The 11501-nt window shown below is 41.9% G+C and overlaps 2 protein-coding genes and 1 long non-coding RNA gene across 3 annotated transcripts; all 3 read right to left on the bottom strand.

Moving 5' to 3' along the window:
* Positions 1–1142: 1142 nt before the first annotated feature.
* Positions 1143–1748, bottom strand: LOC135615719 (uncharacterized). The gene is made up of 2 exons (XR_010488126.1): positions 1469–1748; positions 1143–1327 (listed from the first exon to the last, which is right to left on the bottom strand). It is a non-coding gene; the product is annotated as an uncharacterized LOC135615719 (long non-coding RNA).
* Positions 1749–2020: 272 nt separating this feature from the next.
* LOC103989631 (ethylene-responsive transcription factor CRF1-like) lies at positions 2021–4444 on the bottom strand. Its single transcript, XM_009408537.3, has one exon. It carries the CDS (start codon positions 3366–3368, stop codon positions 2505–2507), a length of 864 nt encoding a protein of 287 aa, XP_009406812.1. The 5' UTR covers positions 3369–4444; the 3' UTR covers positions 2021–2504.
* Positions 4445–5219: 775 nt separating this feature from the next.
* Positions 5220–10287, bottom strand: LOC135615718 (ubiquitin-conjugating enzyme E2-17 kDa-like). Its single transcript, XM_065114589.1, has 5 exons — positions 10130–10287; positions 9970–10049; positions 8989–9116; positions 6056–6160; positions 5220–5579 (listed from the first exon to the last, which is right to left on the bottom strand). Exons 2-5 carry the CDS (start codon positions 10037–10039, stop codon positions 5436–5438), a joined length of 447 nt encoding a protein of 148 aa, XP_064970661.1. The 5' UTR covers positions 10040–10049; positions 10130–10287; the 3' UTR covers positions 5220–5435.
* Between the last annotated feature and the right edge of the window lie 1214 nt (positions 10288–11501).

Below are 11501 nucleotides of genomic sequence, written 5' to 3'. Positions count from 1 at the left end.
AATCCGATTAAATAAACATTTGTCATGAGTTCGATTAAATAAACATTTGTCAGAGCAAATCCCATCAACCACCTCAAATTCCAAAACATTTGCAACACCATGTCTATCTAAATACATGACAAATCTTTGTATATATTTTCCTTGTTGATGATCAGTTCTTAACTTGGAGTCAGCTTTATCTCTTTTTATGATTATCTTATTTACTATTCTAAACTAGATTAGACCAATGAGATAAATACAAGAGATTGCATATTGTCAAGCAAACACTGGTCAAGCTTTATTAGCCTGCAACATTATGTATGACTCCCCTAAGTACTACTGATGCAACAAATGACAATTAAAATTCACTCAAAGTAAAGACTTTATTTGGTGGTTCAGATTGCACCAGAAAGAGGCACCAAAACTAGGCTCAACAAACAATAATGTCCCAAATAGTTTTTTCTTTTTAGTTAGTCAGATTCAGGTTTGGTTCACTTAATTAGATGAATTAGATTAGTTTGCTTGAGTTGTAATGGATTTAGCACCTCTTTGAAATAGTAAATGGGTCAATTTCTTGATTTTTGGGATCCTATTATTCTCTGCTATGGAAGATAATTTTGGTGCCTTTAATTATTTGTTCAACATAACCAATTAGGCATTAACATATCAAATTTTGGTGCCTTTAATTATTTGTTCAACATAACCAATTAGGCATTAACATATCACCTTGAGTTCTTTATTGTGTTGTAAGCTAAGACTTCTAGTTATATAAAAGGTGGTCAAATAATGGGAAAACAGCCACATACTGTTGCTAAAAAGTCTGAAAAGCATAAAGTGAGAATGCTCGTTCCAAGATACAAGTAGAAGGTCAGCATGAGATATTTTGCAAGAACAAAATGGCTTGTTCTCTAATTTTCCATCTCTTTATCTCCTTGTTATTCTAGTTTCTTCTTCTTTATTCCCTTCTACTCTTTTGTCTGTTTTTACATACATTTTAACCATCTTAACAGCTGATAAAATAGATGATTTATCATCAAACAGAGAAACACATGACTGTTAGTCTCTATTTTGTTATGATCAAAGATTTCAATGGCTACTCACTCTGATGTGTCTATCTATCATGCAGCATTTTCAACCGGCACAAATAAGGTGATACTGCAACATATGGTGCTAATACTGTGTATTTCTTCCGAAATCAGGAATGCTGCTGAAAACAGGAACCAAAATGTGTGAAGCAGACAAAGAGAGGAGTATTAGAAGCTGCGATTGGTGCAGGACACATTTGGACAACCCTACCAACCGATTGAATAACAAGAAAAGATTGATCCTTCTCCAGGGCCAGAAGAACCTGCCAGTACAAAAGCATACAAGTGAATGTAAATCCAAGTTAATGAACCGCAGGAAAGGAACGATTTCGAAGTACGAAAACATGGAAGAAACGGAATCTAGAAATGGGAAACCAAGAAACAAAAAAAGAAAGAAAGAAAACCTAGATAACCATGAGAGGTGGGAACTGGATCGGCCATACAAAGGAAAAGCCCCAGAGATGAACTAATGCTGCCAACGGATGAAGACCACCACGAAGAAGGGATCGGAGACTCTCAAACCATAACGAGGTCGATAGAAATCGGATTTTGACGGAATGGACATATTAAAAGATCGGACTTCGAAAAGGATTCCGCAGATTCGAAAAGCTTTCGATTCCTCGAGAATGAAGACGGCAGCCTGCCGCGTATCACTGTTTCTTCCGCGGCATGCTCGACCGTCAGTATCAAATCCAACGGGCGATGATGGCATAAGGTAACCGAGCAATTTAACTCACCAATTTTTGAGTGTATATATATATATATACATATATATGTATATATATATGTATATATATATATATATAGAAAAAGCACAAAACACCTTTAGGGAAGGGTAAAAAACATTATTCTATAAAGAGATTAAATATTAAGATTCTATATAGGATTTAAAAGATAATTTTACAGTGTTAAATATTAAGAAAAAAAAGATTTTATCAAAACAAAGGGATTAAATATTTATGATCGAAATATAAAAAATAATTAATTATATAAGATAATATATAATTAGTCTTGTGCTTCGTATGATCACCGCCAAGACATCAAAGTAATACTTGGTGCTTTTCTATGTGTTTTCGTTGGCAGACGTGCGATGCCTGCTTTATTACAGCCACGCACATAAAGTGATGCAGCTGAAAAGGAAGTCACGCATTCTCTCTGCTCCCCCATTACTGGTTCGATCCATCTGCTGCTGCTTTGTTCCTTCATTAGATGGAAGGAGAACTCTCGTCACAGGAAGAAGAAGAAGAAGAAGAAGAAGAAGAAGAAGAAATCAAATGTCCAAACTTGACGGCTTTGTTCGATGTTTAGTGTTCATTAGATGACGCAGAAGATTTGGAACATACGGAAGAAGCAACTCGAGAGCAGACGACGCAGGAGAGATTAATGGCGGCGATAACTTGTGATTGGTTGCCAAAAATCGGCGAGTTGGAAGATTTTGACTTAGAATATGGCGGGGAGCGGCTCCAGCGGGAAGAGATCGCCGATCTCGTGAAAGTAGTCGTCCTCGTGCCACGTGGCTGAGCCGAAGCCCGAATCCCATGCCGTGGTGGACGGGTCCGCCGCCGCGGAGAATCCCACCCGTGCCGTCGTCGCCTCGGGAATCCTCGGCTCCCACGTCTCGAAACACGACGAGTCGTTGAATAACGGCATGTCCTCGAACGGTGAGAACTCCTCCACCGTCATCTCCGGTAGGAAGACCGCCGGGTTGAAGACATCAGCTCCTTTCTTAGTCTCCTCCGTTGCTGGGCCTTGTACGGCGGAGTACGAGGAGAAGCCCCGGAGTACGGATGTCGGGGAGGTCCGGCTTTGGGAGTCGTCTCCGGAGTCGTAGCCGGCGGAGACTGTGGTGGGGTCGGACGCCTCCTCCGCCACCTGGGGCGGAGCGGGGGTGGTGGAGGAGGAGGAGGAAGAGGAGAAGTTGGTGGTGGCGCCGGGGCCGCGGAGCTGGAGAGCGGCGCAGTCGTAGACCATGGCGGCCTCCTCGGCGGTGTCGAAGGTGCCAAGCCACACGCGGACGCCGCGCCACGGGTCGCGGATCTCCGCCGCGTACTTCCCCCACGGCCGCCGCCGGACGCCGCGGAACTTGGTGCTTCCGGTCTGCGATGCCACCTTGCCACCTCCAGCCGGCGCCTTCTTCCGCGCCCTCCTCGGCTTGTCAACGACGGCGGGGCAGGGATCGAGCCCAATCTCCCTCACCAGCCGCCCGACGCGGCGCCCGGAGACCCCGCATTCCTCGTCATCGCCGGATGAGTCGGTCGCCTCAGGGTCGGTCCAGAAGATGCGCAAGGTTCGAGCTTTCTTCATGGTCGGGTTCGGCCGACGGGCGTCTCCACCAGAGGCGACGTAGAGGAGGAAGCTTGAAGACGTCCTCACCAAGCCTCTGCTCCTTTCCACCGCGCAGGATAAACCCAACCCAGCAGCAGCGCAAGATGAGATCTTTTGAGGACACAGAGCAGAAAACAAGGGGGGGTTAAAGGAGGGATTCCACTGAGATTTTTCAGGGGAATAAAGAGCCAAGGATAAAGGAGAAGCACGCAACCACAACAGTGATCAAAGATAAACCCAGGCGAGTACGGCCGACTGGTAGATAGAAGAGTAGAGAATCTTCGAGTAACAGATGGGAAGAGGCAGGAAGAGGAGGACGAAAAGAGAAAAGGTGCGAACTTTCGAGGAAAGCAGGAAGGGGCGAAGAAGAGGAGTACGCAGCGGTTGTATCCTTCGCCGTAGTACCACAAGAAGCAACAGCAGAGGAAAAGGAAGGAAGGAGGAGGAGGAGGAGAGTTGCAGTCAGCACAGAGTTCGTTGTTTTATAATCCTCTGCTACTGATATCCCCAGGAGAAGAGAAACATACAACGAGATGAGGCGGTTTTGAGGGACGGAGAGAGGAGAGGTTGATGAGAGCTCGGTGTGATGCTGTCTGTGGGGGAGAAGATTGTTTGTTGACAGTGTCTTCCAGCAGTCCAACTCGAAACGCACGCTCCTTCATATACAAAATTGGCCTGTGCGCAACAAAAGCGCTGCCACTCTGCATTAAACAACAGCCCAAGCCTCGAACTCTGAGCCGTAGCGTGTTCGAAACATGATGATGTGGCGATCTACGACTCGCCAGAAAAGTCGGACCGAAATCTGTTTATTGCGGGACCCTTCTCTTAGGACCAATGGGAAGGTGGAGCGGAGCAGTCACGTGATGGAGCCGACCGGGGCCTGCGACGCTCGCTCACCGCCAGAGCTAAAGAATTGTGGTCAAATCGTTGGGGTTGGCCGCAGTGACCGTGCCATGTAATTATTTTGTGTGACGACTCGAGTAACACCGTCGATGTACGCTTATTTAAGATAAAAGGGTCGACAAAAGAGACCGGCATACCTGAGAAGAGGCGTGGAATCGGCGTGGATTGAGCTCGGTCCATCGCACTGGGTTCATCCTACGGAATGAACCTGAGAAGCCAAGAACACGTTGGTGACGGATAAACATATGAAAGTAGGGGTTTGAAGTACGGCAAGGAAATAAATTAGATTCAAAGAGAGAAGAAGGTGCATATGTTCGGCTAAACTAGATAAAACAAAGCACTGGGTTTCATGGGGCGAACAAGCAGAGGTCCTTTAAAGCTACGGCAGCTACAGTGCGGCGGGGAGGTAACGACAAGACATGAGTGGCGCCCCGCTCGCCTTGGTTTCCGCTGAGGAGAGCTCAAAGCCGGGGGCGGTGACAAGTCGTGGTAACGACTCCACCGTTGTGTGTCTGTTCTCTCGATGAACAAAAAATAAAAGGAAGAAGACGACTCCAGTGTTGTGGCCTTGACCTTTGGCAGACACCGACTGTTGGGATTGTTGCCTGCGATCTGAAAAGGAGAAGAAAAAGAAAGTGTGAGTGAGTGGTGTATGAAACTTTTTAAGTATTACTGGATCGAGCCACAGAACAGGATGACTCGACTGGGGGGAGGAATGGAACACCAGACCACGGTATAATCTTGGAGGTCGAGTGAGTCGGCGTCAGCATTAATCTCACGTTCTCTGTAATAACCACCGATACAATAGACAAGCAAGAAAGACCACAGCAAGTCGATCTCACCCTACAAGCTTTGTATATGTTCCTACGGCACTATTCACAGTTATAACATGGTGAGTGAAAATTCGATAAACATACGGGATACGAGTGTTGCTAAGATTCGAATATAAATTACGAAGAACAATCAAGACAACAATGTTCTCCGACGAGATTGTCGAGGCTTTCCTTGCTGGTCTTTTAGTTGTCTAAACGAGACGGATGTAGCTTACTTCGATCATACAAATTATCAAGTCTTACAAACGGATGGGTAACACAGCAACAAACAAGTGAAAAGCCTCCAACGCTCTTCCTCCAGCCATAGTTTTTAGCCCATAGCATACCTCTGAGTCCAGCTCCTTGCCGTGGTCTCATATTTGGTCCTATCTGTCTTGTACATATGGGCGATCTCTGGGACCAACGGATCGTCAGGGTTTGGATCAGTTAAGAGGGAGCAGATTGACAGCAGCACCTGTAAGGGCACAAGAAAAAAAGGTTTCCGTAATCCCATTCACTCCAGACAAAAGACATAGGTACAAACATGAGAATACTGGAGAAGCTACTATAAATTTTTGGCATGAAGAAGTCAAAAAATTTCATGAGGATATGGTATCTACTCGATGCAGCAGTCACCTAATCAACAAAGAGGCACTCAGGCATTAGTAACAATAGCTGGAAGCACAGTGCTGACCAATCTGGGATATTCCTTTCTATATGATAAATAATTTCAACCGACCAAAATATGTTTATTAGTTTCGGATCAAGCATGCCCTTTTGACAAGAATGATCAGGGCAAGACATGGCTCGTGAGTATAGCAAAAATAACCATCAAATAGAACTGTTCAAGTTATCTGACCCTAGTATCACAATTCTAGTCAGTATAGAGGCATATTACATAAACAAAGAGGACCCAACTGCTATGATCAGTACAAGGAAAAGAAGAGTAACCTTGGAAATAGTTAATGCGGGACTCCATTGCTCCTTTAAGATGTCCAAGCAAATGCTTCCATTGCTATTAATGTTTGGATGAAAAACCTTTGTCCTGAAAGCAACCTGCAGAAGTCACACACTTCATAAATTGGCAAATCATAGAATCTAACATCTAATGCTTATCAATTTATGAAGTAGGCAATTGGATTTGGAGTATTGATGTTCAAGTGAAACACATATTCTGCATATATAGAAGTGAGAAGAAGACTCCACAAAAGATAAACTGATCCACCATGTCTTTTATTCTTCATGAAAGAAGAATCACGATTTATCCAACAAAAATTAGAAAGGAAAATAAGCATCTAAAGTTATAGCAGTGGTTTACTTCTTTTGACCTTGTTCTTCATTTCTTTTCTTCAGACTAAAAATCAGACTTCTAATTTAATTTACATTGACATAATTGGATGAAGTTGAACCTATTTCTACCTCCAAAGTTTAAACCAAATATTTTGAACAATCAGCGTATCTTACACTACCTATAAGCTTAAACTATCTTTCTCATTGGGAAAAATGAGCAAACAGGTTACCTAGTTCTTAACGTTCCATTAAACCCAAATGCCACAACTTCCATCATTTTCAGTAAGACCTTAATTCTAAACAACCATGTTCAGAAAGGGCAGATAAAATATCAGGTAAGTAATTTTCAGAAATTTACAGCACACAAACATTATGACTTAGGAGGAAAAATCTTCATACACAAATTTACAGCACATGAGCATTACAATCTGAGGAAAGCAAGAGGAAATAACTCTTCACAATAGGTAATATCTCCGAGATGAAGCTACTCAAGATGGTCCTACTTGCAGATTGACCCAGCAGAAGCCCTGAATGATGGTTGTTGCTCAAATGGTAGAAGGGGAAGTCAAATTTTGCATGTAATAATAAGCTGTGACAACTTCTTTTATGATTTTTCTTCATCTTCCATATTCTTGACTTCAAAAGATACCATAAACAGCTTTCTGAGTATTTGTCTCTACTGGTTATTTCAGTGCTTTACTAGTGTTCTGGATCTTTGCACGAGACCAGTCACTCTCAATTGAAATAAACCATATTTGACATGAGCCTAGTGCGGAAGCTAATAGGAAGAGTAAACTACTGCTCCAATAACCGAATAGTGCAAATGTAGTTAAAATACTTAAGTCTAAGTTATTAGCAATTCACTTCAGGCATATATTTTACTATTTTAGTCAAACCTTCTTAAGCATCATATATGGACGATTGATATTCGATAACAATTATCTTTATCCATTCAAATCCTTAATGTTCTTACCATAAAATCATCATCTTATAGGCTTTGATGGCATGCATAAAAAACAACCGATGTCAAGACAAGCCAGTCCTTATGGTCCTAAGGAGAGGCCTACAGTTTCTTAGTATCATTTGATCCTTAGTATCATTTTTCATGAGCAAATTAATAGCAGGACCACGGCCTGCAAATGTTTGATAATTTCCACTTACTGTTGTTGCCTTTAGGAATAAAAGACACAGAGTTACCAACTTTTCATCCATACAGGTCATAATTGAGCTTCCAGCAAATAAGCTTGAAGGTAAAGGTTTGATGTTGTTGACCCAGCAATTAAACTATGGCGCCCAAGATTGCCGTTGTTGCTATTAAGACAATACGGAATCCATATAATCTAGAGCTCCAACGTAAGTTTTGTCTAGAGCAACCAAAGGAGTCTGCCCGCTTGTGACACAATAAGTGGGGATAGCACGCCTATTGCCAGCCGACATTAATCTTGCAGTTAAGCCTACACCCCAAAGTGCCTAAACACTATTACATAAACATAAGTGGGCGACTCAATTTGTAAACTTATGCTCCAATATGACGTACAGAAGTGCCTTTACATCTCATGATTAAAAACTTAGTCTATTAAACAAGCCAAACTATTTAAACAAACAATCAGATGATTTTCAATGTTTATATTAAAAAATATATTTCTTTCAATCAGAAATGCAATTGCTACAATGTTGTCTCTAACTTAAAGCTGATATCTGGGTAGCATCCAATAATATGACTAATTAAAATTATGAAAGTATGACTATATATGTTGTACCCTAAATGAAACATAGGTTACAAGACAAAATTAACAGCCAGAATGTGGCTTATATAATTCAGCAGAGTTCAAGCTTTAGGTTTGGCTCAGATTATGACCAATGCGAGCTTGGATTGAGCCATATGGTAGCATCCAAACAGAAGCTTGAGCATGATCTAGCTTCTCAAAGCTTGGATCAACAACTTATCATAATCAACTACACAACGCATGAGCTCAATTATGGTTTTGTTTCAACATCGTATTTGCATATATGCCCATGCTTACAACTTCCTTTCATGATTTAACATACAGCTAGTAGTCTGTAAATTATTTATCTCTGCCAAAAGTTAGATCCAAATGCCCCTTGCATGACATTCAAGTTAAACTAATAAGGAATCTATAAGAATTTTAAGAAAAAAATTAGAAATATGATTGTCCTCTGCTTGTAACATGAAAAGCTTGATACTTCGGAACGGAGAGTTGAAAAAGGAACATGTGCACAGGGCACAGGTGCAAGAGTTTATACATAAGAATAAAATTATGTTAAGGGATACACATGGAAAAATCAACATACAAATAAGAATCAGCAGGACACAATTATGAAGAAAGTGGAGAACTTCTAGTTTTTCAGAAAAAGACTTGTCATTTAATTTTCCCACATTCTCACAATAGTAAAACTAAATATCACACATGGTCCCTCCATGTTCTTTCTCACCTCTTAACTAATTCTACAATCAGATATATTCCAAATATAATTTTAGTGAAGTAAAGGACAAAACAAAAATTCATTGTATCTAAAACAAAGAATGAAATACAACTGCAATGTTTCTTGTTTTCTTTGTTTTTTGTGAATACCTTAGGTGGCTTAAATGGATAATCTGGAGGGAAGTGGATGGTGACAAGAAAAACTCCTCCTGCATATGGACTGTCTGGTGGACCCATTATAGTTGCTTGCCAATGGAACATATCTTCACCCACCGGGCCTGTAGGATAAGTTATTCAAACTAACAACATGAGACAGGACTTTAAATTTCGTACACAAATTAATCCAGGTTTAGAACAAACATACGATGCTGACGCTTGATAAATTCACATAAAATCAACCAATTTTACGAAGTGCTAAGAAGTGATGCCTACATTTCACTGCATTGTTTTTACTGCACGGGAAACAAACAAAAAGGTATGCCTTCAACTTTCAAGCCATATGTGTACTAGTAAATGTCTTGTTGCTTAAAGCAACCAATATTATGATACCTTAACAACTGCCGTTCCTTCTAGGATGTTAATGACAGAATTTTCCTCATAATAAGTTTGAATCTTTTCCATGAAAATAACCTAATTTAGCAACCAGCAAATATGATAAAAAAAATAAATAGAGTATGCAATCATATGCAACTCTACCAGGAAAAAGCATCAGTGATGAAAGATCTCCATCATAAGCCTTTATTTATATCAAGGTCATTCATATGATCACAAGAAGCAAATCAGATGATCCTTGAGCACTGAGCAATCGTCCACCCTAATCATTTTCCCCATCATTGACGCATGACATTAATCATAGTCTTAACGTTTCCTGGCATACTAATCCTAGAGAGTCCTGATCGAGCAGGCTAGGATTCATCCACATGATCAACAGCAACGTGAAAAGAAACGGGGCAGCCTAAGACAATTTGACCAAGTCCGGACGCAATAATGGAATTCCAGCTAGCCATAATTGATCGCCCATAAAAACGCGCAATCGGGTTCAGATCTAAGCCCTAGATAAACTGATCTCACAAAAAAGCAGCAAACAAGAGCATGAATCAACAGAGGGAACCGAATGGGGATTGCAAGGACCTGCGCTGCAAGAGGTCGGGGGATCCTTCTGCAGATCCTTCAGCTCCTTGATGATCCGCCTCGACGCCATGAACGATGACCTAATCAATCGGACACCCAAATAGATCAAGAACAGAAAGGTACACGATCGGTCGACGTACAAGGATAACGGATTCCTTACCTGCGTTCTACGCTTACTCTTCCTCTTTCGTTCCCTCCCCCCTTTCTCTCTCTGGTGCGTGCGCGATCGGACGAAGAAACGGGGAAGAAGAGGAAAGCGAACGCCGCTGCGAGATTTGCACGCGACCGCTGCGTTTAAATGGCCACCGTTGTTTTATGTGGCCCAGTACACGTCACGTGTCCTGATCACGTGCAAAGCACGTGCTTCACCGTTGTAAACGAGTCGAGCTTTTTGATGCGAGTCTCCCGCAATTGCAAAGACGCCTTCGTGTCTCCCTTCATCGCTCGAACCGCACGGAGTCCGGAGGCGAGCAGGAGACGGAGGTCGTGGATCCGCTCACCGGATTCAGATTAGAAGGTCGTCGTCCCCATGGCGGACAGATCTTTGCCCTTCTCCTTCCTTTGATCGTTCTCGTGGTCTTTTGCCGGCAAGGGGTCGTCTCAGAAAGAAAGGAGGCACCTTCGGCGAGCATCGTTTCAGTTTTGTATGTTGAGGAGTGCACCAAACAAGAACATGGCTTATATTAAGAGGGAACACTCGCAAGATAATCTAATTTTGCTACTCTGTGATGCAAACATACCTTTCATGAAGAGCTGATGAGTAGTGGCATGAACAAATGTTCCTTCCATGATCTGGTCTTTCCAACTCGATCCTTATCGTTCTCTCTTCACTGATTTGTCACCTAAGAGGAGGAACTTGGAAGCTGAAGCTAGAAAATAACAGTGTTTAATACTTGTCCTTGTTAGTTTTGCTACTACGATCACTAATATCAAAGTATAATTAAAACATCCATTATCATCCCATCAATACTTTAGGTATAAAAAATTAATAATATTTACAAAAAGAAGGAGGGATTTAGGATGATAAAAAATCAGCTTTGCTGTAAAAGAGAATGGGATATCATTTTCCCAAGAACGGGATTGACCCCTTTTACAAGCAGATATTGTGTGTCTTCATTTGCTGATCTTGGGCATCCTCATTTGAAGATCTCGGGATGAAGTGGAGGATTGACCCCATTTACAAGCGGATCTTGGACATCCTCACTTGCAGATCTTAGGAAGAACAGATCTTGGGCATCCTCCTTTGCAGATCTTCGGATGAACGAAATTGACCACTTTATAAGCAGATCTTGGGATGAAGGACCCACAAACTGCATTTACAGATCTAGCAAAGAGTTTCTTATCATCTAAAGGGTGAGACCAGAGGTTTTTTTGATGTGTGAAATAATCTATTGAGAGTCAGTCTTCAACCTTTACCAGCTCCCGGAGTCTAAGCCTTCCCACTGTGCAAGACATTCAAATTGGATAGGGGATGAAGCTTTGATCACTATACAACCAGCAACAATGATGTGATCTTCAAGAGATTTGATTAT

This window comes from Musa acuminata, chromosome BXJ2-6 (genome assembly GCF_036884655.1).
Source record: "Musa acuminata AAA Group cultivar baxijiao chromosome BXJ2-6, Cavendish_Baxijiao_AAA, whole genome shotgun sequence".
In the NCBI taxonomy this organism is placed as follows: Eukaryota; Viridiplantae; Streptophyta; class Magnoliopsida; order Zingiberales; family Musaceae; genus Musa; species Musa acuminata.
This window is presented reverse-complemented; position numbering and strand designations above follow the sequence as displayed.